General features: G+C 32.8%; 1 protein-coding gene across 1 annotated transcript; it reads left to right on the top strand.

The window, feature by feature from the left end:
* The first annotated feature begins 1094 nt into the window (after positions 1-1094).
* Positions 1095-27594, top strand: LOC145319112 (sodium-dependent phosphate transport protein 2B-like). The gene is made up of 27 exons (XM_080160974.1): positions 1095-1201; positions 2465-2573; positions 3395-3434; positions 3995-4031; positions 5691-5755; positions 6977-7008; positions 8134-8157; positions 8455-8539; positions 9131-9150; positions 10658-10725; positions 11371-11462; positions 12533-12599; positions 13339-13372; positions 13988-14021; positions 14974-15040; positions 15431-15475; positions 16571-16664; positions 17280-17447; positions 21391-21491; positions 21909-21962; positions 23284-23391; positions 23765-23805; positions 24379-24494; positions 24642-24670; positions 25008-25129; positions 25888-25994; positions 27144-27594. The coding sequence occupies exons 1-27, from the start codon at positions 1129-1131 to the stop codon at positions 27253-27255; spliced, it is 1944 nt and encodes a 647-aa protein (XP_080017100.1). The 5' UTR covers positions 1095-1128; the 3' UTR covers positions 27256-27594.
* The last annotated feature ends 338 nt before the right edge of the window (positions 27595-27932 follow it).

The following is a 27932-nucleotide window of genomic DNA, read 5'->3' as shown; positions in this document are numbered from 1 at the left end:
ATTTAGAAAACTATAAAATAAGAATAAAGTTCCAAAAAAAAGCATTTATTTGAAAATTAGATTACCATTAAATCAGACATTAAATTACTAGAAAAATCTCCCTGGAACTCGTTCAAGCCATATTCCTAAAGTTTGAAATGTCACAAAAATTTAAGGGTTCTTAGATTGTTTATTACACAAATATCAAAATAAAGTTTTTATATATGAAATGATATTTTTTGGAGAAATTTTTTTTTTACAACCAGCCATCTCATAACAAATTTTTCTGTCTGCTATATTCAAAACTAACTCAGCGAGTTAGCAGCATTATATCCTCTGATTATAATGCTATGTTTATGATCATAGACGTCCAAGGGGGGGGGGGGGGGGGTAATAGGATGATTACCCCCCCAAACGAATCTGGGGGTGCCGTAGTCAACCCCACAATATTTTTCATTTCAACCCTCCCATTTAAAATTTACCCCAATCATTTTGGAGGGGGTATTTACCCCTCCCCCCCCAAAAAAAAAAATTTTACCCCTCCCAAATAAAAAAGCTTGAACGTCTATGTTTATGATACTATGCGAGAAATAACTATTATCATATATAATTTTTTTGTTATCAAGGAAGTCTATTTTTATCAAGGTTTGATAATATTTCTATTGCCTCTAGTAATTAGTTAGTTGCAATATTAGTATCATCGGTAAAAAACCAATGAAGAATTTTGGTGAGCTCTCAATTTCGCAAATAAAAAACAACAGGATATCTGTGGGTATGTCTGTACCAAAGGATCTCGCTGAACGCTAAAAGCATATGGTCCTATTTTACAATGTGGCTTCTCATAGGATACAGGATAGGTTATAGCTATTTTGGGGGAGGGTAATCGCCACTAGAAAAAATTAACTATCTCAAAAACAATTATTGTTGAAACTAAATTTTTACTTCCCCTCCCCCACTCCACTTCAAGTGCCCTAAAGTCCTGTAGAGGCGTAGCCCCTAGTATCAAATATTATATAAACAAATCAAATTGAATAATCGCCTAAAGATTATAAACAATTGTAAAAAAAAAGATTCTGTTTTTCCAAACTTTTTAAATGTAAACTTGGCAATTTTCAGGTTAATTATATTTATGTTTTTGTGAAATGGTACATGTTTAAAATGGCTTGCTTTACCAAGAGTAAAACAGAAAGTGGGAAAAACCAAGAAAATGTTGAAACTAATGGTAATATATTGTCCTTGTTCAAAAATAGATCTACGTCTACATATGTTAGATATTCAAAGTTTAAAAATCTATAAATCCCGCTTAACACTTAACTTGATGCAATATATAATACTACAATTGTATTTTACTAAAATCTGAGTTTGGTTGATGATTGTACAAAATTTTGCAGACGGGCCGACTACGTTTGAGATACTTATAAGCAGTGGCATTCCCAGGGTTTTGCATGCATCTGCTTATAATCTTGCAGGGCGGCTGGCTGGCTGCAGCTGCGGAATTTCCAATGCAGTCTGAATACAAATATGAGAAAGCTGAAACTACTGTTAGTGTAAGATATTGTGGTCCGGATAAGTAGGTTAGGTAAGGAAAGACTCCCCGTAGGCTAAGAAAAGGTGCTGTGCTCTTCGAAACAACAAACCAGATAAAACCACTTTTTGTTCTCTATGATATGAGGTCACATCCATGTAATAAAACATTAATAGTATTATTTTGACATTAAATATGAATTATATTTTACAATTTTACACACAAGGGAAATAAGAAAAATTACAATTACAGAGAGTAAAGGACAAATAATTACTACTTTTAAAAGTTTTAAAACTCTCTTTATTTTGTACATTTTATTACATAATTGTTCTTAAAAATAATTGTATAACTTATAAAGCCACATGTCAAAAGATACAAAAAAATTTAGCTATCTGTTACTCCATGATCAAATTACCTAGTAATCTTCTTTCTATTTAAACAAAAGGTGCAAATCATTGTTTAAGATTAATATTTTTTGTTTGTACTTATGTATCTTATTACATTAAGTAAGGCTTTTGTCTGTAGCGAAGGATCTCGCTAACTACTAAACCGATATGGTCCTCCTCTTTAGTGAAGCTTTTTATAGGTCCTGGGTTGGTTTTGACTATTTTATTTTTAGCTAAATAACTAGATTCAAAATGTAAGACAACGGATTTTTAAAATGTTGTAATTTTTAAAAAGCTTGAGTGGGTGTAGCTATAAATTTAGGAATAGTTCCTTTCGTGGCAACGACTTTTAAGAGGCGATAACTCGTATCTTTAAAATGGCTTTTAATAGGATATTTTAGGTAAGGTTACATTGGGTTAGGTGATTGCCCCGCAGGGTTAGGCTATTGGCCCTGCTGGATTAGAGCCCCCCGCAGGGGCTTGAAATATGATAAAATCTACTGTGAATAATACGAAGAATCGCCCATTAAGGTTCGTTGCCATGAAAGGAACTATACCCAAAATTTGATTTCAGGCAGTACCGTGAGAATATGTTTGTTCAAATTCATAGGATTACTCGCTCTGTGGGCCCTGTTCACTTTTTTCTTCATGTTTATCGGAGATATTTACAAGACTAGCTCAACGTAAGTAAAACGTATGATTTTAGTTGAGCAGCCACTAATATATAATAATTTGTCGTTAATATGTTAGAGAGGCTATTCATCATTCACACAGACGTCCAAGCATTATGTCTTTTTTGGGTGGGAGTGGATAATTTAACTTTTAGAGGGGTAATACTCTCCACTACGCCCGTCCCCCCTCCCTAAAAAAAAGAATGAATTAGGGGGTTTGCCAATATTACACCCAGAAATAAATTTCAAATTGAATAAGAAAGGCGACAGTTAAATTATTTTTTCCGGGGGGGGGGGGCGAGGTCATCCCCGTTAACCAACTCAACTTGGATATTCTTGGAGTTTTTTTAAAAGAGTTTTTGAATTAAAAATAAAAGTTTTGAATAGCTTATCAAGATTGTAAAACGCCGGAAAATAAACTGAAAGTTTATAAGAAATAATTAGAAAACCTATCAAATATTCAATAGTTACTAATTGTAGTCTATTCTGTTAAAAAAACTTTTATTCACTTTTATATAATTTTTACTAGCAGCATTACTATACAATTAACCCATTAATTTTTTCCGTCTGTTTTAATATATTTTCTTTCTTTTTATTGATTTTTACCGAAAAATCATTACTTTCGACAAAAAATATAAATCATAGGATCAATCCCTTTTATGTTTGAGAATGGGGCCAACATAACTAAAAATAATCTTTTAATTTTTCATGTTTCTATCCGCGGAAATGTAACAATAATACGATGCAATGAAAAAATATTCCATCTTTTTTTTAAAAGCTTTCCTGACTTATATACATAGTTGTGCTTGTTTTATGTTTTAATTTATGTTTAGTTTGCTGGCTCCACATGTACTCAAGAATTTGTTGAACCTTGTAAGTAAAAACAAGGATAGTTAAGCTTAAAAGATGCGAAAATTTAATTGAAAAAAAACCCACGGGTTTAGCTTGATTGACATAGAAAAAGTTTAAATTCAACCAATTGATTTTTGATAACTGAAATTACTGAAATGTTATACATTTTACTGGATAAGGAGTAGCTGCGTTTCTGGGAAGGAGGTATCTAAAGGGATAAGCTAATAGACAATGGACCAAAGCTTTTTATAAACAAAATTGCGCCATCTCTATTCTATTACAGAAAACGTTTGAACAATGTTTGTTCGAACCATTCAATCAAGGTGTATCAAGAGTTCTCAACGTTTTTAAGCTTATAGATAATAGAACGTGTTATAAAACTTAGTAGACCATTATAATTTTCAGTCCAATGTCCTCTTCTTCATGCTAGAGAGAAAAGCCATAAGTATTGACATGAAAACGAAAATTAATGTGAACTAGCTCTAATTTTAAAAATACATTTTAAAAGGTTAAAATATGGAGTATCGCCGATAAGAATAAAATAAGAATTTTCTATTATTTTTATAAATTGATGATTTTAGAATAAAAGTGATGAGAGAAGTGATCATCTTTACAAAGGTAAGTTTAAATAAACAAGGATAACAACATTCCAAAATTGTAATTGACAAAGCTATTTTATGAAATTAGAGAGCTGCTACAATTTAAAAAATTAAGCATTATAGAGGGGATAATAGAGGGGTAATATTTGGCGCAAAGCGCTTCTGAATTTGTTTTACCTGCATCAAAGGTTTTTACTTCTTTGATAATCTTAATTATATGATTCTAGTAAACTGTCTATTAAAATGTATTTTAATTACAACTCGAAATTATAGGAAAACCTTGCTTGCTATAAATTGCTGAATTAGGAAAAAAAAAAATTAAATGAATCATGGATCTTTTGTAATATTTTAATAAAATATTTCTGTACAACAGTATATATAAAATGTATGATTTTATGCTTCTTTTGATCATTAATATCAAAATAAAATAAAGATAAAATGCTTAAGATATATATATAAAGACTTAAGAGCATATAAAATAATTCATAAATCATCAAATAAAATTTATAATGGAAACCAAAATTAATGTCATTCAATTAACTTTAATAGAATTTATATCAAATTTTATATTTCCTAGTAAAAGTCATTATATAAAGTGTTACTAAAGTCTGCAGATATTGTCTATTAATCGCTCCAATAATTGTTTACAGATAGTTCAGAATTGTTGCTTAAAGTATACCATTGAGGACACATTACAAACTTTCCCGATTTTGTATTACTTTTGAGGAACATGATTCCAGTTACGTCATATTTTTCTTTCCCGAAAAAGGGAAGGGGGGAAGAAAATCTCTTCAAAAGAGATGGGGAAAACCCCCTTTTCTCCCATCTCTTTTTCTTCCCCCCTTCCCTTTTTGTCTTTCCCCCTTCCCTTTTTCGGGAAAGAAAAATATGACGTAACTTGAATCTTGTTCCTCAAAAGTAATACAAAATCGGGAAAGTTTGTAATGTGTCCCATTGAGATATACGTGTGCGTTCTTACAAAGTGACTGTTGAGCACTTATAACCCACCTTGTTTTAGAAATAAATTAAAAAGAAGGAGCTGGTTAGTTTTTTTCTGTAGGCCAAATACGACCCTAACCCATCGAGACTACCTACCTAGTTTCCAATATAACTAAACATAAATTAATAAATAAAATAACTGTGAAAAAGCTTCGGTTTACACTATAGCTGCCTTTACTTTTTAAAGTGCTTATAAAGCAGAAGGACTGTAAGGCCTCAGTCTAAAAATTAAAAACCTTTTTTTATTCTCAAGCCATAGACGTCCAAGGGGGGGGGTAATGGGGTGATTACCCCCTCCAAATGAATTTGCGGGTGCCGTAGGCACCCCCAAAATTTTGATTTTTCAATTTTTACCTCCCCAAAATAAAAAAAATACCTCTATGAAATAAAGATTACCCCCCCGAAAATGAGCTTGGGGGTGCCTGCGGCACCCCCAAAATTTATATTTTCAAAATTTTACCCCCCCTCCAAATAAAAAAGCTTGGACGCCCCTGTCTCAAGCATTATCCTTTAGTTTTAGAACACATCTCTGATATTTAATATGGCTTTACACTTTTACTTACTGAACATTATCTTCAAGAAACTTTAATTTTTGGAGATAGTCTATCCTAGGAACATTTTACAGTGAACAGGACCAGATCCAAACTTTTAAACAATTACTTTCTATTCCTTTGTGTAGATGCTGATGGTAAGAAAGGTTTCTCCTGGTTTGTTGTGGGACAAATAGTTACTTCCGTTGCACAGGTACGATAGAAAATATTACTTTATACATCTTTTTTTTAGTCCGTAAATCTTTCTGAAAATGTGATTTTCTCGGCTACTTATTAAGATTGATGGCTGGAATTTTGGGTGATCATTGTTTGTACCATTGATCCTCCAGTATATGATTTACTTAGTCCGTCTGTCTGTCGTTCATGCTTCAAAAGCCAAAGATTCTTATTTTTATAAATGTTTTGTGATTTTTTGAATACTTTTTTTCTCTCTGCTCTATAACTCCAACCATGACTTTTAGCGCTTCTCTACTAATGTATGTTGCCATCCTCGTTAAATTGATATTTCAATAAAAGATGAAATTTGTCTGTACCTAAAGATCTTGCAACCCGTCGGACTGATCCGATTATAGAACCTTTGCAGATTTTGAATGGATAAATTGACAAGACAATGACATCAGAAAAATTTAATATGTTAATAATTTTAATTTTTACCTTTAAACTGTACATAAACATTAGAATTATCTAATTATTTTGACTACAGTTAAAATTCATTACACTAAGAATTTTGTTTTAAATTCTAAGAATCATGTAGTACATATGTTTATGTATTAATTAGGATAGTTCTCACGAAATTTAAGGAAAAACATTTGTTATTTTCTCTTATAATATCTCGAAGTTGTTCGATAATTTACTTTCCTCATTGTTTCTTAAATTTTTAAACTCTGATAACAATAGAGGTTACATAACCAACAGACCAAAAGTTAGGTACTCTACATTCATTTTCCCATATCTGACCGATTGACCGACAGATAAAGTGAGTTTTTATAGTAGCTTCGCTTCTACAAAGTTGATATTGTGATTGAAAATAACAGGGCTAGGCAGCCGCGTGTAAGCCTTAGTTAAATCGTCATTTTATAACTTTAAAATTCAGCTGGGTGTCTAAACATATTTCTAAACAGACAACCCATCTTTTTGTTGTTTTTTTCTTTTATAGAAACTAGTTTAAATTTTAGGCTTATGCACGGCTGAGGCGCGGCTGTTGAGCTTTAGAAATTGACTTAACACAAAAAAAATATTAAATGAGGACATCTCTCCAGGACGTAGCAAAACTAAATTTACCAGAAAACTGAGGACTGATCAGTCCAGCTGTTTATAAAATTATAGTGGACATATAGATAGACAGAGCGATATCCTGTTTCTTTATATTATAAGGTTATTCTTGTGTTTTTAATTAATTAATGATTTTTTTCAGAGTTCATCAGTTGTGACGTCAGTAACATCAAGGAAAATAATTATCAACTAAGTATAAGATAAACCAGAGATAGGGACACATATTCAACGATCTAATTCGATTGCATTCGCATTTTTTTTGTCTGTAGCTTAAAAACTTTTGAACCATTGGAGTTCTCCATTTCAGGAAGATTTGCATAGGTTACGTGACAGGTTTTAGACTATTTTTTAGTTTCAAGTCTTAAGTTTGTTATAGGCTTTTTGTCCTTCCCTATACCTTCGACCATAGAGTCAATAAATGCTAGGGGCGCATCCGCTAGTTGTACATACAAAAAGGTGAATGATAATTGGAAGAGTTATTTAAGTATCCTTATACTAAAGTAACAGGATGTTTGTCTGTTTGTTTGTGTGTCAGTGTATCTGTGTGTCTGTACCGAAGGATCTCGCTAACCGCTGAACTGATCGGGTTCTCCTTAACAGGGTAGATTCTCATATGTCCCGGAAAGGTTTTAAACTATTTTAGGGGAGGGTACAACCACCCTCCCAAAAGAAATGACAAAAAAATCGAAAAAATTGAAAATATATGGGAGACTTCAACGTAACATAAAGAGAATTATCGTAACATAAAGAAGTAACGTAGAGACTATAACAAATAAAAACATCTAAAGTGCCACTAGAGGCCTCTAGGGGCGTAGCCGCTAGTAGGAAATAAAAGAATAGGCCAAAAACAAAGATATAATCAAGATTGAAATCTACTAGAATAACTGTCCATGTTGTGTAGATGAGTGGTCATGAAATATTTATGCACCAAGCGGTGCTATTCTATGTATTGTATTTGTATTCTATTCTTCACTTTTTTCTTAAATCCAGGCTTGCGATTATTAACCATTTAATGTACTTTATATGATACAATATGGTAGCAAATAAAGATTGATTAAGGAATTTTTAAAATGTCCTATTAATTTTTTCGTACTCTGTTAGTGCCATTTAGAAAATAAGATTTAAAAACAGATTTTTGAGCTGTAAATTGGCGTTTGTGCATAGTTGCGATTTTAATGACAGACGTTTACACGCAGTTAAATAGGTTAGTAAAAAGAGAAAAGGATTTAATTGCACTAAATTGGATAAAATGTATTTATATAAACTAATGAACTAATTGATAACTATTTGTAATTCAAGTTTGATTTCACAAGGTTCAATAAGGTAAATTTTTACTACTTATTATAAGATTATACCAGGCACGAGGGGACATTGTACTGTAAATTACGCTAGTACCCAAAATATTATTACAAATATCTAAAAAAAACTTTAGGCACTTTAGTTGAATTTTGATTGGATATTTCCCTACTTGGAGTATCAAAAATTTTCACCTACAATTTTAAAATACAGAGGGGTGAACTTCGCATATCATTGGGATATATATAAATTTGTCGTCAATTGTCTTATCCCTAAAGATTCCTGGATTATACGGTATGCCCACCAATTAGATATATGTTACAGTGTGCAAGCAGGAATATTTCTTGTGTATGGATCAAATGTTGGTACCACGATGACTTGTAACATCATGGCATTCTTCTTCTGGAAGGTAGAATTTATTTCCAGTATTGCTTCAAAACCGATTTTTATCCGCTGGATTAGAACTGGTTCTCAGCCATACTGAAAAATCATGTATTGCATCATATTTCTAACAATTTTCCACAAATATTGAAACAAAAATCATAGAATTTATACCAGTGTTGTTATCCCGGGTCTTTGGCCCCTCAGGGATAACAAAACTTGTTTTTTTATCTCATAATTTTTTATTTTAGTATCTACGGAAAGCTATTTACGATACGATGCGAAAAATAACCATTATCTCCTTTAGGCCTTACAGGGAGGATAGACATCTCCTTGAAAAATAAAACAGAGAAGGTATAGACACACTCATACATAACTACACAAATTGACATCCCTCTAAAATCTTTGAACTACGTTTTGACGAGGATAAAAAACGTATTTAATATTCTTTTTTTATAATAGAGATGTTTCGCTCATAACAAAATGCCTAATAGTCTTATTAATCCATATTTCAAAATGGAGGGAATAGAATAATTATTATTTAGAGTTAAAGAGTTGCTATGTTTTATAAATCGTTACAGAAATCAATATGATATGATTACATTTTAATTGTTTTCAGAATACCAAGGAGTTCAAAAGGAATATATTTTAAATTTGTAAAATTTACATATATAAGTTTTCTATAATCTATTTACTATATTTAATTGTTAAAAATTAATCTACGAATATAAATTGACACCGTTGAGATAATTTGAAACTTTCCATTAGGTATTTTTGGCCCTGTCAATCGAAGTACCATCTTGCCCCCCCCCCCCCCATTCCTACCTTTCAGAAAAAAATTAAGAATAGGGGCACGGGGACTGTTTTTGTTTGTTACTTTAGGTCATATAATATCAAATTGGGTTCTGGGTATCCCTGCAATGTTATTACCAACCCTGGGTATCCCTGCAGTGTTATTACCAACCCTGGGTATCCCTGCAGTGTTATTACCAACCCTGGGAATCCCTGCAGTGTTATTACCAACCCTGGGAATCCCTGCAGTGTTATTACCAACCCTGGGAATCCCTGCAGTGTTATTACCAACCCTGGGAATCCCTGCAGTGTTATTACCAACCCTGGGAATCCCTGCAGTGTTATTACCAACCCTGGGTATCCCTGCAGTGTTATTACCAACCCTGGGAATCCCTGCAGTGTTATTACCAACCCTGGGAATCCCTGCAGTGTTATTACCAACCCTGGGAATCCCTGCAGTGTTATTACCAACCCTGGGAATCCCTGCAGTGTTATTACCAACCCTGGGTATCCCTGCAGTGTTATTACCAACCCTGGGTATCCCCGCAGTGTTATTACCAACCCTGGGTATCCCTGCAGTGTTATTACCAACCCTGGGTATCCCTGCTGTGTTATTACCAACCCTGGGTATCTCTGCAGTGTTATTACCAACCCTGGGTATCCCTGCAGTGTTATTACCAACCCTGGGTATCCCCGCAGTGTTATTACCAACCCTGGGTATCCCTGCAGTGTTATTACCAACCCTGGGTATCCCTGCAGTGTTATTACCAACCCTGGGTATCTCTGCAGTGTTATTACCAACCCTGGGTATCCCTGCAGTGTTATTACCAACCCTGGGTATCCCTGCAGTGTTATTACCAACCCTGGGTATCCCTGCAGTGTTATTACCAACCCTGGGTATCCCTGCAGTGTTATTACCAACCCTGGGTATCCCTGCAGTGTTATTACCAACCCTGGGTATCCCTGCAGTGTTATTACCAACCCTGGGTATCCCTGCAGTGTTATTACCAACCCTGGGTATCCCTGCAGTGTTATTACCAACCCTGGGTATCCCTGCAGTGTTATTACCAACCCTGGGTATCCCTGCAGTGTTATTACCAACCCTGGGTATCCCTGCAGTGTTATTACCAACTCTGGGTATCCCTGCAGTGTTATTACCAACCCTGGGTATCCCTGCAGTGTTATTACCAACCCTGGGTATCCCCGCAGTGTTATTACCAACCCTGGGTATCCCTGCAGTGTTATTACCAACCCTGGGTATCCCTGCAGTGTTATTACCAACCGCAGTGGTTATGCAAGAATAACGTTATGTAGAGAATAAATTCTCTAAGTTTAAAATCTTTGATATAACCAGAGCATTTGCTGTTTCTTCCTTTCATACTTTGTTCAACCTTTGCACTGCCTTCATCCTTGTTTTTGTTGGTAAGATTTTAGTTATAATGTAGTTACCCTGTTAAAATTGTTTACATTGTATCGATTTACAATTTACAATCGACTATAAGGCTTTATGGAAAAAAAGATCATGGCTGATATTAAGGATATTGCAAGCACTTTCATATTTTATCAGGGCAAGCTACTCTATGAGTAATAAATGTGACAGTTTTTCACGTATTTTTTATTATTTGAAGGAAAAATTTTTTTTATCCTAATATATAAAGTAGTAAGCTTTTTTGCCCTTACCGGTAAATCTCGCTTACCGCAGAACCGATATGGTTATCCTATACAGTGAAGCTCTCTATAAGTCCAAGAAAGTTTTTTTTTAACTATTTGGGGGGAGGGTAACTCCACCCTCCCAATGATAAATCACCAACCCTTCAAAATATTTTTTCTTTCTTTTTAAAACTTGAATTTAAAAAAGGGGGGTTGGCTTTTCTCCCTCCCACTTCCGAGTGACCCTAGAGGCTTCTAGGGGCGTAGCAGATATTAAAACAAATAAAAATTGAATTACTTACAATAAAAAAATACACCAATATTTGATATAATTCTACATACACATTATTCTCCTTGCTTAATTTAATTGCTGCGCTACTTTTATATAATTGTTGAAGGTTATATGTCCTTATTTAGAATGGTTCCCACACTTGTTTCTGAACCTGGGAGGTCCCATGGAGTATGTTGTAACCCATTCCGTAACAAAGTGTGAATTTAGAAACTGTCAGGTGTCACATCACTTCCGCATATTTTATTTATTATTGGCAAATTTATATTTAAGCAAAATCAAAATATTAGGTGAGTATATCCTTATGATAAAGTAAAAGGATCTCTGTGTATACCGAAGGAACTCGCTATCCACTAAGAATCGATATGGTTCTCCTTTACAGGGTACCTTCTCATAGGTCCTAAGAAGTTTCTTTTTTGAGGGGAGGGTAACACCACCCCTCCAAGAAAAATCGCTCTAGAAAAAAATTACCCCCACCTAATTTTTTTCTTTTTTTTCTTTTTAAAACATAAATTGAAAGGGGGGGACGATTACCCCCCCCCCCCCCAAACCTCAAGTTCCCCTAAAGGCCTCTAGGTCGTAGACGGTAGTGATGATAGAAGTATGTCAAAGTTAAATCTTCATTTATTATTAGACTAAAACAATATTAGATATAACCTTGAGTGGTTGGTCTACCAGGAACAACAATTCTTTATATATTTATACTAAAGTAACAGGATGTTTGTGTGTTTGTGTGTCTGTACCGAAGGATCTCGCTAACCGCTGAACCGATCCGGTTCTCCTTAACAGGGTAGATTCTGATGGGTCCCGGAAAGATTTATAACTATTTTGGAGGAGGTACCACCACCCTCCCAAGAGAAATGACAAAAAATCGAAATTTTTTTTAACATTTGGGAGACTTCAAAATAACATAAATAGATATCGTAATATAAAGAATTATCGGAGAGACTTTAACAAACAAAAACATTTGAAGTGCCACTAGAGGCCTCTAGGGGCGTAGCCGCTAGTTTGGTTATCCATGGCGTTAACCATGGCGTGCACAGGGGGTTTGTTTGTTTGAATTTTACTTTATGCAGGTTTGGTGGGGTTATATTGGATACTGGGTAACCCCGCAGGGATGAAGCATGGGGGAAAACTAACCCTGTCCTTTATTTTCAATTTATCTTTAAAAAAACGGAGTTCAGTGCTTGAGAGGCACTTTGTGGGAAACTACCCTAAAACAGATATCTTAGATTTCTCGAAAACTCACCCCTTTACTTATGCGGACGTGATGTTTGCGGCTTCTTGTAGGAGGCCACAATCAGATTGATTTCACGAGAAATCAATACTAATCCAATCCTTGTTGATAATGCGAGAGGTATTATTCTTTTACAAACAGTAGTAAGCTTTTTTGTCTATGGCGAAGGATCTCGCTAACCGCTGAACCGATATGGTTCTCCTTTACTAAATAGCTTCTTATATATCTTGTGAAGTTTTTTGGGGGGTTGAGTGGTACCATCACCCTCCCAAGAGAAATCGCCCCATAGCAAAAAATCCCACTTCAAAAAATAATTTTAAACTAAAATTAAAAATGGTGGATGGTCGACTCGGCCCCTCCCCCCCCCCCAAAAAAAAAAAAATCTTCTACTTTTTCTTTTTAAATCTAAAAAATAGATCGAAAAAAACCTTTCACCTTAAGTGCCTTTAGATTCCTCTAGTTAGATCTCATAAAATCATTTAGGATTTCTATTTCATTTCTACTAAAAATATTGCTATTAAAGGGAACTATCCACGAACAAGAGCAAGTGATTCGTAGCACCTTCTAGCATTGATCAAAATAATAATCAAAATAATATACTTTTGTGTCAAGGCTTTTAAACAACAGTTTGAACTCATCAAAACATTTGATGATATTGCACTTAAAAATATTTAACATTTCAAAGTTTTTTCATATAAAACCATGGTGAAACCTAACATTTTAGTCGATAAACCAAATATTAAAGTTAAACCTAGCATATTTACTAAAAAAAATACTATGGATCAATGTTGGAAGGTGCTTAGAATCACTTGTTCTTGTTCGTGGATAGTCCCCTTTAATTATATAATTTTTAATTAAGAAATGATTTCTGGTAATGGAACGAAGCCAAGTAGGTAAAATGTATATTTACTTATTAAAAGAATATTTCCTGTAAAAATCAACAATCCAACTTTCAAAAATTAACAATCCAACATCCAAAAGTGGTGAAATAAAATAAATAAATATATTTATTTTCTGCAAACAGATGGACAGGCATAGTGAGATATCAGATATCTTATTGCTCTCATCACATTATATGGTTAAAAGAAGATGCTAATTAGGAAATCTTCATTAGCTATGTCAGCCGCCTATTTTAAGAAACAGCGAATAATATGCGAAAACAATTCAGAAGGCAATCTTAAATAGAAGAAGATAACATTTCTAACACACATTAAGAATTAAAGAGTTGCTTGGCTGTTTGATTGTATGCACCTTGCAATATCATCTGAAATACAAAGTAGAACGATGTCTGTTTGAACCGAAGGATCTTATTTTTTTAAAAAATGATTTTGAGAATTAAAAAAAATATAGTGGGCGAAATTGCTAGTATTTTATAAAGTGGTAAGTTTTTTGTCTTTAGTTTAATATTTCGGTAAATACTGATCCGATTGAGTTCTACATTTTAGGGGAGCGTTATATTGGTCTATGGATAATTTTATGTTGTTTTTAAAATAAATCTTTAATTTTAGTGATGAGATCAGTTTTAGAGATTCGAATGAACAGGTGATATTTTTTGTCATATTGTATCACTTTTTAAAATCTTAAAATAATTTGGCATATCTGCGTATATCTCTTTCTTTTCCTCTCCCTCTTTTTTTTTTTTTTTGATTAGCCATAGTTTCTTAGAGTTTGGATCTAAGACTCCTGGAGTATGTTGAGACACTTTTGTATAGCCACCAGGGCCAGCTAAAGCTCCACGTTCAAGTATAACTTGACACGCTGTCTCATGAGAGCTCCTCATTATTACCTCACCCTCGCCGATTTTGAGTATGGCAGGTGTCCCAGATTAAGTCACCGTAATGAATGACACTCTCCTCAATGGAGCCTGGGATTAAGGGATGTGTTGGTATTATACACTTGATTATTAGGCATCCAAACTACCTAACAATCTCCCTTCCAACGCAACTGGGGGAGGTTGCGTAAATCCACATTATAGAATTTGAGACAACATGTTGTGATTGCAACACGAGTGGGTTTGAACTCAAATTCTCATCACCGTGACTCAGTGCGTTACCACAGAGCTACGGTGCCCCCTTCCTCTCCCTCTTTTTTATGATCACTGTACACCTGCTTTGTAACTTATTTTTGCCATTTGTATTTTCATGATTTTTTCTTGTGCTTCGCTTCTTATGATCTATTGTCAACCTTTTTTGTACATTTTTTATGCATTGTAATAAAACTAGCGGCTTCGCCCCCTAGAAGCCTCTAGGTTCACTAGAGGAGGGGGGAGTTGTATCCAAAAACCCATTATTTTATTTAGTTTTTAAAAATATTTAAAATTTTCTTTTGAAGGGGGGGGGGTAATTTTTTTCTAGGGAGGGTGGTGCTACCCTCCCGGGACCTATGAGAAGCTACCCTGTTAAGGAGAACCCGAACGGTTCAGCGGTTAGCGAGATCCTTTGGTACAAAAAAATAGACAGAAAGACATCATTTTACTTTGAAGTTATTATTGTAGAGAACAGGCTTATATGATACAGAAATTGAAATGCTTATAGACAAAATTCAAGACTGTCGGTACGACCGTAAGTATTATTGGATGCTCTCCCAAAAGTGGCCGGTTGAGCAATAATTGCCCCACCCTCTTTAACAATTTTTAAAAATTTGAAATAACAAGGGGGGGGGGCTTCTTTATGCAAGGGGCGCCCTAATCTCGAGGGGCTACCAAGTACCCAATTTGATCTAACTTAACCTGGCCTAAATTAATAAACAAACAAACGAAAAACTTTTCCATAATAAGGGAGGAGGGGGGAGGGTATAATTGCTCAAGTGGATACTTTGTGTGATAGCACCTATTATTCATTTATCTTACTTAACCTATCCTAAACTAATAGTACAACTTTTATTTATTCGTTTAAAATTTCATATTGTTATTGCAGAACTATTTGTTTAATAATTGTCGTTTTTTTACGTAGATTATGTCAAGAATGTAACGTGTACTGGATGTCCAAAAGTTACAAGTAACATATTATTCACACGCTGAGAATGTTCTGTAAAGCTTAGCCAACAATACTCTACTTCTCTATCAAATACTGTGGTCTTATCTTATTAAAAACGAATCCTTTCTATAATAAGGGTCGATCCGTCCGTAACGGATTGCTCATATCTTTTCGTTAATTTAAACATGTTACAATTGAGCAATTGATTGGCATGTTCGTCTATTTAAAACAATTTGGTATTTTATCTTTTTTAACAACATGATTTTACATAACACACTTGTCCTATTCAGTTTAATTTTGGAATATAATTAATAGGACGACAACGTACAAAGTTATTAGCGAAAGATCTCCATAATCAATTCTCGAAAATGTCAGTATGTCCTTATAGCAGTTTAGGGACATTTTGTAAAGTTTTCAACCCCTGATTATTGTTCACTAGTTTCAAATAATATGTAACAACCCCTGATTATTGTTCACTAATTTTAAATAATATGTAACAACCCCTGATTATTGTTCACTAATTTTAAATAATATGTAACAACCCCTGATTATTGTTCACTAATTTTAAATAATATGTAACAACCCCTGATTATTGTTCACTAGTTTCAAATAATATGTAACAACCCCTGATTATTGTTCACTAATTTTAAATAATATGTAACAACCCCTGATTATTGTTCACTAGTTTCAAATAATATGTAATATAAACAATGGATATAGAATATACGTGGACATTAAGGTAGGGGGAAAATGTAGTCAATTAAGGTTGCTAATATAGAACTCGATTATTAGTAAGATGGCTAATCAGTGGAAGGGGAGGTGGTAAAGGGGATGTATGGGGGCGGTGGTTATCTTTATTTCAGCCAATTGCGAGTTTTTGTTTATTAGAGAACATGAAAATCTTGTGTAACATCCAAGGTAGTGGGACAAAGTGACTCAAAAATCAGACATGCGTCGTCATAAAAATGAGGGATTATCCATTTCTTTTTTAGGTGTTTTCTTTCCCTCTTCTCCTCTCATCTCCCTCATTTGTATGACGTCACATGGCTGATTTTTGTGTCACTTTGTCTTACTACTGCATCCAAGTAATAATATATCCATGTTTATAATATTTAGATATAACAGAAGGTATTTTGGACAAAACAAGAATTGGATTGAAAGCTCCGCTCTATGAAAAATATCATTTGCCGTTGGTAAAATTTACTATGAGGTAAGTTTTATATGAATTTTAATACTTATATACTTATGCACCAACAAATGAACTAAGGTATAAATATTGAATTTAAGTGTACGAAACACAAGATTCAACCTGGTTTGAGACAGGTGATGAATGTATATTTTAACTTCACCAATAAAATCAACTTTAGACATTTTTAAGATTTCAAACTTTACATGATGATTACTTTAATAGTTAGGTATAATTTAGAAATCGCAGACACAATGTATGAATTATTATCAGAGAAAGTCTGTATGTACATACATTATAAACACGATGATTGGCTTTAAAAAAATTAAATCATAGAAGAAACCTATTCATTTGATTTTTAGAATACAAATTCTAGGACCATTAGGAATAATATTTTTAGCGAAGCATCTCTATAGGAAGAAGACCTAGAATGTAAGAATCCATATTAAGCATTCTGTACTTAAGTAATTTGAATACAGACTCATACATAATTTTGTTCATGCTTGTAAATGATGTTAAAAATTGAATGCATTGTTACTCTGTATTTGTTAATATTCGTAACGTGTGACTGACATTCTAAATTGTTAAAATTTATTTTTTTGGATGTTGTCAATCTTTTATTTCTAAAATGTTTTTCAGAGTGCCAGATTTAACAAACACCAAATCCATGATAGCAGAATGTAAGGAAGCTAATCATTTGTTCTGTGATTGGTACGGATACGGAGATGATTTAGGAGCTGGTGTAATTATTTTCTGTATTGCTGCCATACTACTCATGCTGGACTTATTTGTCCTCTACAAGCTAGGGTAACAATATTGGGTTTATTGAGCCAGTTAGGGAGGGGACATTAAGCTACAAAAGGGGTAATATTGTGTATTATCATTGTGGATGTACATCAATTTTTCCGTCATTGTTTTATCCATTTAGATCTCAGATTGAGTAGTCACTTTTCATAATTTTAATACTATGATAAAGTCAAACTGCTATTAATTTCGTGTGATTTTTATTGAAACAATTTTCAAAGAAAATTTAAAACAGAAATCAGTAATTCTTTATTGAAAACCTACAATTGGTACACCCATAGAGGCAACTAGGAGAACTTTCAAGAGGGAGGGGGGGAGGGGCACAGTGGGATTTTTGGTCATTTTTTAAATTTCCTCAATTTTGAGTTAAATGTCCCAGGGGCTAGTATTACCATTCAAAAGTTGCCATGCAACAGATTTTTTTATATACTACAAAATTAGGCAAAATACAGCCGTTTTGCTGAACGTGGTCAAAGGAATATTTTTAAAAAGTGATTTTTTTCATTAAAATCATCATACATTGCTTTTCCTACTTTTTCCTAGAATAAATTGGTGTAAAAATCTGATTAAATGATATGTAACAATATTTCATTGATATATACAGATGTTTCTACTTTAAAATGCAAAGAAAAATAAGAAAAGTTGTCATAAATCTGTAATTTAAAATCCAAGAACACCTAATATTGCATCTTAAAATAACATGTATTTTTTACGTTTAAAGGTTTTTCTCACTTGGGGCTACGAGGTGCCAAAAGTTATTTAGGCCCTGATTAAATTCAAGTATTCATAATTCAAGATTAGTTCATAACTCTTGGCACCTCGTAGCCCCAAATGAGAAATCCAGCTTAGAAAATAGATACTGTGAAGTTGTATTAATATAAATTAAATACCATTATGAAGTCAAACTACTAAAAATTGATATAATTTAATAACACACATATTTAATCTTTAAAGGTTACCTTTCCGTTTTTAATAGTGAAGCTATTCTGTAAATGATACGTCCGGCTGTCGGTACATCTGTCCGTTAGAAACATTATTAGGGAAAACGTGAATTTCTCGGCTGCTATTTAAAAGACCCTATTACAATACTAAGAAGCATCCAGATTATAAATTACTAAGTCCTTCAGTCTATCGGTAATGGTCTGACAACCAGTTGATTTATATTTGAACAAGGATGACAAAATTCATAAAAGCAAAGCTCTGAAAAGGGGTGACAGACAAACTGCGTGAATATGTAAAATATATATAAATAAGTCTTGTCAAAATTTTGCCTAAATTTGTTGCAAAAGTTCTTAAATATAAAATACTGTTTAAGGGTAAACGGACATTGTTAGGAATTGATTATAGAGATGCTTCGCTTATAATATTGTACTTATAATATAAGTTAAAAATCAACATAAACGTATTGACATTCTGGTAATGATTATAGGGTTGATACGCTTTCCAAATCGTACAGAACTAATGCAGGAATCAATAGAACAATTCTAACATGCCTAAGTTATCGAAAAAGCTAACGTTACGGACGCAGGGACGTACGGACTGACCCTAATTATAGAAAAGCTACGCTGTAATTTTAGATAGACAGCTTTTTTTTTGGGGGGGGGGGGAAGATTTACCTCATTGATGGTAATGCGCCCCTAGCATCTAGGATATTCGAAGGGATATAGAAGGGCAAAAAAATAGCTTAAAACAATACCCAGGCTTATTTATAAAAATGAAATAGCCTAAAACCATCCTATAAGAAGCTTCCCTCTAAAGAACCATATCGGTTCAGTGGTGAGTGAGATTCTTCGCTACACACAAAAAAAGCTTAGTACTTTATATTATGGGATATACTGAAAACATATATACAATGATTATTATGAAATAGTTTTAGTAACAAAGCTGCTCAATTTTTATAAATGTGCGTATGTCTTCCTTTCTGTATTTCTGAAACATTTAAATTAAATTTGATTTCTAAGCCACTATTTTTTCTGTCTGTCCTTTAACTTTGTTTGAAATACTTAATTCATATTGTTCTTTCCTTTCAATGCCCTTGGTTTCTAAATCTAATAGTTCTTCCTGAATTCACTTTCATTTACTTAAATTGTTCATATAACTAATAAAATTCTTAATATTCCAATACTTTTAAAAATAATTTAACTATCTTTGTATTTCATTAATTTACTTATTACAAGGATGACAACATTCATTAAAGCGAAGCTCTGAAACGGATATTAACACTTGTAGAGTGTCACAACGAAATAAGTAGAATATAAATATAAAAATTAACACAAAATTGTTAGTAAATTTGTTTCAAAACTGCTTAAATACACGATAAGGGACAGACAAATCGACTTTAATTATAGCAAAGCTTCTCTTATAAAAATGTCATTTGTTTTGCAAAATTTTAAATATATATAACTATACTATACCCTTTAATACTAACATTATTAGATCCGCTAGTTGCTGTAGAAAGGGATAAAGGTCGCCCATTGTGTCAAAGCTGCAATGAAGCTGGACACACTACAATAAGTTGCAAAATTAACAAAGAAAGAAATTTAGAAACCTCGAAATTGCAAGACCTGTTTAAATGAAAAAATCTAGTCAGAATATTATTTTTTGCTTCAAAATTTTGACATGCATTACATTGATTCTTTAAAAATACTTCAATCAATTGTTTGAATTTTACTAAATAGATTTTTTTGTAGAAAGTACCTACTGAAATTTTTTTTAAAAATCATATTATATAAAAGTAGTAAGTATACTTTGTCTGAAGCTTAATTTCTCAATATCTACTGAACCGATAGGGTTCTTTTTGGGTATGCTTCAAATAAGGTCAATGGATGGTAATATCCAAAAGTAAATGAAAAAAAAACATGAAACAAAACTTTAAACTGAGATAAACTTCAAACAAAACAATACAATTTTTGATTGTTTAAAATCAGTCAACAAAGAAGGAAGTTATATTGCTTTTTAATAATCTATTATATAAAATACATATTAAAAACCTTTCAATAAGTGTTAATTAGGTCTTAAGTCTTAAGTCAGTGCATAAAAATCATTTTTGTTTCACAACATTTTTTATCGGAAATTTTGAATTTTTTACGGTATGAGTAGAGTAGTTCTAGGGACATTTTTCTTATCTAAAATCACAATACTATGTATGTAATATGTTATATTACATAAGCAATAACCTGTAGGTGAAAGGTTTTAACTTTATTTTTAGATAAAATAAGCTTTTGTTAGCATTTGTGACTGGTAAAGTTAAAAAATCCCCAAAAAAGCCAAAAAACCCACTGTGGGGGGGTGAAGGCTGGATGTTAGTCATGCAACCAAATCTTTTTAAAAGCGAAGCTTTTCTATAATTAGGATAGGTCCGTACGTCTGTACGTAACGGTTAGCCCTTTTCGTTAATTTAGACATGTTAGAATTATCACATCGATTTCAAACTTTGCATGAGGATTTCTATCACAGTTAGGTATGATTTAGAAAGCGTATCAACTCTATAATCCTTACCAGAAAGTCTGTACGTCCTTTTAGAAAATTCCTATTTTTAAATTTTTTACAACATGTTTTTGTATGATAAGGTTATTCAATACATATGATTTTTGGAATAATGATTCCTATAAAAACAGGGTACAATGTCATAGGCGAGGCATCTCTTTAATTAAATCCTATAAATAAAAGTACGTCCTATTGGTGACGCTGTATCCTGTAAGTAAGCAATTTTGCAACAAGTTAGTGTAAAATTACATTTAGACTTAGAAATTATTGTTCTGCTTATTGTTCTTCCTTACGCTTTTAGAGCTTTGCTTTTATGAATGTTGACATCCTTGTTGAGGTAATATTAAAGCTACTCTTGATGTACCCTTCCTGAAAAGAAATAATAAGCAGTTGGAGATACAGACAAACAGCAAAAATATTGTTATACGGATAGTTACTATAGGATTGTATTAATATTTAGGAAATGTGTGTTACCTATAAAAACAAGGTTTGAAGAACGAGGATTTTGTAACAACATAATACTGAATGACCATTTAAACAATATCATCATGTTTTTGCTGGGTAAGTCTGACTATTTTAAGTAGCAAAGCTACTTTACACTCTTTATGAATTTGTAAAAATGAAGTAGATTGTTTAGGTTAATTGGGTTAATGAAGATAATGTAGAGCAACATTATCTAAATCAGCCAAAAAACATTTTGAAATGTCTGTAACTTTTTTTTTATTGAAGCTAAAGGCTTCAAATTTTGGGTATTGGGTCTACTCGTGGCAGTCTTTCAGCAGTTAAAGAGGTGTATTTCTTGCAGGGTTCCTTTTGGTTTGTAGCATAAACATGTTAAAGTTATAAAAAACAACAATGATGTTTCATAATGTTGTCATGAAAAAAATACTAAGAGACAAGAACACAAAATAAGGACGAAAAGGACTTTAAAAGTTTACTATTTTTTTTATCTTATTTATCAAATATCCTATGTTCTAGGTTTGTTTGTTACAATTGGGTTGCAGTCATCATCCGTAGCTACTTCTCTATTAGGTTAGTTAATATTGAATTAATACAATTTCTACGTAGCCTAAATAACTTTCAGCTTTAGCTACAGTCATTCATAGTTCCAGTTTTTACAACTGCAGCTACAGCTTAACCGCTGATGTCATGAATTTCAATAGTTTCTCTTATCTATATACATATATAGAATTTGAATAAGTCACGTCTGTGCCCCTAAAAACAATAAAATAGTATTCATTTCATTGTATGAAGGGTGTGTGTCTTATCATTCATGAAAAACAGTGGCAGTTACCGAGATCTTAAGCTTAAGACAAAATTTGCATGATTTCATTTTTGATGGTGGGATGGGCCAAATTTTGGAAGTTCATAAGGTATATTCCCGAAAAAGTACAAACAAATCGGTTCAGCAGTTAGCGAGATATTTAGGGACGAACGAAGGGATAGAAAGAAAAAAATCGTTATACTATATAGGTAACTAACGGCTACGCCCATAGAGGCCTCTAGGGAAAAAATGAGGGGGGGGGGCAGTTAAAAGAATAGTTAAAAACCTTCTCTGGACCTATATGAAGCTTCACTGTTAAGGAGAACCATATCGGTTCAGTGGTTAGCGAGATCCTTCGCAATAGACAAAAAAAGATTACTCAAATCTAACATACAAACTTTAAACACCAGAAATGAAATCTCCAGCAAGTGTCCACAGTCACACAGAGAAAAGTTCCTTCTTTCAAAGTGCACGACGTGAAACATATTCAAAGCAGTATTTTTATATAATATGTATTAATTTGTAAAACTGCAAATGATAAATATGACCTATTTTTGTCTCTTTAAAGATTCTCTTTAAACACCTCCCCCTTTTTATATAAAGATGCTAATTCTCCCCCAACCCCAAGAGGATACAAGCAGTAAAAAAAAACCGCAGGGGGCACAATTTTCTTACACTACTTTCTCATTTAGTCTTTTAAAAAGATTCAAAATGCATGGACATATATCTTTTTAACTCTTATTTTATACATCTTAATTGGAACTGATGATCTATTTTTATAGAGAAACATATGTATTCCGCCAATAAATAGTTAAAAAATTAAATGTGTTTATACAACATATAATAAAGAATACTGTATATAATAGGATAATTTACATATGCTATTATGGATCATTGAAAGAAAAAGAACTAGAGGGTTTCGTCGTATTTTAACAGTTGCCTTTCTCCTATTTCTAGCCCCTACGGGACAGTCATTAACATTTAATATAGCTGACTAAACCTAACCTAAAATAACCAATCAAAGCTGCTGTGAAAATACGACGAAACCCGCTTCTTCGTTTTCTTTCCATGATCCGCTATTATTGTAAGTGATACCAGTAGCGAAGGAATACCTGAACCTAAGGAATGCCTACTTTGTTATTCTTGGTATGAATCTTGGCACCACTATCACGGATATCTTCTCATATGAACTCTATGGTAAGAAACCTTAATCTTTATGTGTTTCTCAGTATGTATGTTTGTCTGTCTGTACCAAGAGATCTTCAATCCGCTAAACGTTTTTGTAAAATAAAAAAAAATAAAATTGGTGGTCGTCCCCCTTCCCTTACAACAAGTACACCTGGAGGCCTCTAGGGGTGGAGCCGCTATTCCTGATATAAAAGTAAAAGGATGTCTCTAAATTTTGTGTCTGTTTGTACCAAAGAATCTTGCTAATCGCTGATCCGATATGATTCTCCTTAACAAGTATGGCTGAAAATAACTAGTGAGACCCTTGATCTTCCAAATTATAAAAACAAATGCTTTTAAATATTTTATTTGTTTCAATTTTTAATATAAATTTCTTTTTTAGAGGACATTGAGAGCTTGACTTGTTCAAAAGGATATCTCCAGGAAATATTTAAAAAATTAATAGTGACATAAGAGGGATTAGGGATCCCGTCAATTGAGGTAGTACATAACAGGATGATTTAATTGAATTTAAGACTAAACCACTACAAATTCTTGGCTCAGTTAACTTTAACACTAGCTGATGGCCAAACAGAGTGGTTGCTTTTACAGCTTGATCACTTGTAGTGCAGCTCAGAGATAGGGAGTAATTTACTTTTGTGTGTTTTTACTAAGGTAAGGATTCTTGGTTAACCCCGCAGTGTTAGCGTTCTACGACGGTATAGGTTCCGCATTGCGCAAGGTTATGGATCTTGACCAAGCCAATATTTTCATGTGAGTCAGTCTAAATTTCTTCAAAATCTTCCTGTTATGTTTTACCTAGTAGATTTTATTCTGTTAATTTTGCAGATTTTTCACTACTATCCAAAGAATGTGCAGTATTAACTGCCAAATTTCTTTTTATTTTACTAAGATATCAAAATAAACATTTACTTGGGACATCCTGCATTATTTTTTTACTAATTTAACCAAAAATATTGCCAAAGCCTTAAATTATTTAATAAAATTGTATGATAGATATTTATGGCACACCTGTTATTTAACTTATGTGGTTGTATACTGTTCTGTTTGCCTGTATTCCAAGCCCCCTACAGGATTGGTCGTGCCATTGCTGGCCAGGTGGATGCCTACAGGTACAATATGTTAACAATATTAAAATACAATTAGGTCAAATTGATTAGGTATTACCTAATCTATTTGAAAATAAATAACGGAAAATTTTTCTGGAATTAGCTTATTTTTAACCCCAAAATTTAGTAATAATTCATTTAATATTTTAGATGGTTGGTAATAGTGTTTTTCCTCCTAGGCAAATAAAAGACTTATTATAAATTAACTTTTTTCAAAAGCTTGATTTTGATTGTCTGTCAGTCCCTAAAGATCTTGCAAACCACGTTCAGGTCCTGTAAGAACTTTCATATTTTTTTCTGGAGCAAGACCTGCTTCAGATTTATATAACACAAATATGCCCTCTCACAAAACTACTCACTCATCTTTAAAAATGTCTTGACAATCGTCATTTCATAAGAGCTTTGCTAGAGAATACTTGCATTAAAAATCATGTAATTTTATAACTTCTCTAAATATTTTCATTTATGCTACGGAAAAAAAAAAATATAAAATAAGTCTTTTATTTTAAAATATAGTTTACGTTGTCTTTCCCCTCATAAACCTTCCCTTCTCCATGGCCTCTCCACTCATCTTCTTTATATTCTACGTTGCTTGGGATTTCTTTGTTGCCATCATCTTTGTCATCAACTATTTTCAGGTCAGCATTAGGATAGTACGTGATGATATCAAATAATTTTATGACTTCTAAAAATTAACATTTCAAAAAGGTAATGTAATTTCTCGTATTCATTCGAATCCGGTGGATAGGAACCGGTTCTCATCCATACGAAAAAACTATGTCTATCATCGTATTATATCCAGCTTTCTACGAATATAAAAATGTACAATCATAAGATTAAAACTGGTTTTAATCTTATAATTGTACATTCTATATCCGCGGAAAGCCGTTTATAATACGATGCGAGAAATAACTATTAAGAAATTTTGGACCTTTCTCACCTAGTACCTTGTTGAGCATAGAGACTCTCCCCATTTCTTTAATAATAGATAATTGAAAATAAAGGGTGGGGCTTTGCTTTTTTGTACCTTATTATTTTAAGTAAGTTAAGTTATAATTGGCATGTATATTTAGAACGGAGAAGCATAGAAATTTTAGGGCACTGCAAGTATAGCCCTCCCCAGGGTTTAGGCATAAGGCAATGGCCTTTAATTATATTCAATTTATTTTTAAAAATAGGGGGGGGGGAGGTTCAGTGCCCAACTAGCTCTTTGTGTAGATGAACAGAATATTTTTTAATACTAAAGACGCCATTTCTAGTTTGAACCAACCAATTGAAATCTAATAAAAGTACCCAAAGTTTCTATGATAAGATAACGTGGTTATTAGACCTTGGATACCTGAGTTTACAGCCCCTTGTCCCCTCTATTGTTGTTGAAATCCACTAAAATATTCAGGTATACCAGAATGGAAGGTACCTGCCATATTGGATACAAAACTGGAACTTCTTACCACTCTGGATGAGAAGCTTTGATCCGGCTCACAATTTCTTCATGGAAACATGGTAATAGTTATTTAATTTAGGACAGCTTTCCACAAATATTAAATTAAAAGGAAAAATTTAAATATTAAAACCAGTTTTGTTAGCACGAGGGACCGAAACTGATTTTAATTTATAATTTAATAATTATGGAAATTTGTCTGTATTACCATGCTATACATGATTATTAAGTATGGAACCCCAATTAATGGACTAATTTTAATAAAACTTGAAAACATGTAGAACGTAAATTAAGGGGGGGGGGGGAAGTTTGTACAGTTATAGGAAATGAAAATTCAGTATCAAATTTTGGCCTGGCCGTTTAGGCTTGTTTTTATAGTTATCAACCTAATTCTTTTTGTAAGCTCTCTTATATGATTGGATCTACCTGTAAAACTTTAAAAATTTAATTTTGGGACTTTCCTTCTAGGGGCTAGTTGGGCAAAAGACCCCCCACCCCCCAAACACTTAAATTTTAAGTTATGAGCTTATTTTTAAAGATATCGAGCTGATTTTTTAAATGGAAGCTTTTATTGCATAAATGAGTTTATAAGCCATCACATATTTCATTTTTGCACTTTACCTCTAGGGGCTTGTAAGCTCAAAACAAATTTTGTATTTGGGGGTGTGGTTTTACCCCAAAAGCCCCTAGAAGTAAAGTGCAAAAATGAAATATGGGGTGGCTAATCAACTCATCTATGTAATAAAAAGGTTCCATTTAAAAAAAAAAGCTGAATTCTTGAAAATTTCAGCCCTCTATCTTGAAAAGAAGTTGAAAAAACACGAAAACTTGAAAATCTAGGAATCAATCCAACACTGCACCCCAAATAACACAGATGAACAAAACAATGTATAAATTAGATGGGCATATCTTCACTAAAATTTTTAGCGGGCTATCTTGAATAGGAGCCAAGAAAATCATGTTTCCCAAATAGTGTTAAGGATGGAGAGACAATGTGAGTTATAGAGTAGCTCCGCTATCAAAAACTAAAATCGGAGGGGTTTGGTAGGATTCCTTCTAGATTTAACTTTATCTTTGAAAGAAAAGGAAAATGAAATATAAGAAAATCGCTCAAGACCATAGTATGACATTGATGTAGCGGTTACAGAGATTTTAAAGTTTTGAAAGACAAACAAGTTAAATATCATCATTTTAGATTCTCTTTATTATAGGACAAGTTTGACAAGAATTCCACATCTTTGCGATGCAATTGATTTAGAAGGCAGGAGCTCATTTGGTATGAAAGATATTGTCACAAGTGTAGCTGAGAGTGAAACAAGATGAACCTTTCAATTATTCAGTAGAAATTTTCACTTAGAATTGTTTGTCAGAATCAAATCCCTTTTCCCTGTAAATCTTTTACTTAATTTTTAATTTTCAATTTTAAATAAACAATTTTAGCTTCATGGTATTTGTATATTTATTAAAAACTTTTTAAAGAAATAATTTCATTTGCACATAAAAAGGAATTAGAAAATAGTTTTTAAATATAGAATACTAGTTTAGTTTATCTTTTTTGTCTCTGAAGGAACTTTGTTACATTCATTAAAAATCAAATGAACAAGGATGACAACCTCAAGAAATTGTGAAGCTTTATACGGTATTGAGAACTAACACTTTAGAATTCAGTACTAATGAGCAGAATATTAAGTTATTATTAAAGTTATTAAATTGAAAATAAATTTCTTGCAAAATTGCATAAATACAAGACATACTTGCTTTTTAAGACTTTACGATAGAGATGCTTTGCTATAACATTGTACCTTAATGTTAGAAATGAAATTAATAAGAATATCATAAACAAAAAATGTTGTCCAAAAAGTTAAAAATCAGTCTTTTTAAAATTTTACCTAATTTTTAGAGGAATCATGTAAATTTAAATATCGAAAAGATAAGTAACATGCTATATATAGTTGGCAATCCGTATCCGCCCAAATTTTGGTCAATTTTGGAATCCGAAT

Source organism: Acartia tonsa, chromosome 1 (genome assembly GCF_053477335.1).
Source record: "Acartia tonsa isolate MP-2025a chromosome 1, ASM5347733v1, whole genome shotgun sequence".
In the NCBI taxonomy this organism is placed as follows: Eukaryota; Metazoa; Arthropoda; class Copepoda; order Calanoida; family Acartiidae; genus Acartia; species Acartia tonsa.
This window is presented reverse-complemented; position numbering and strand designations above follow the sequence as displayed.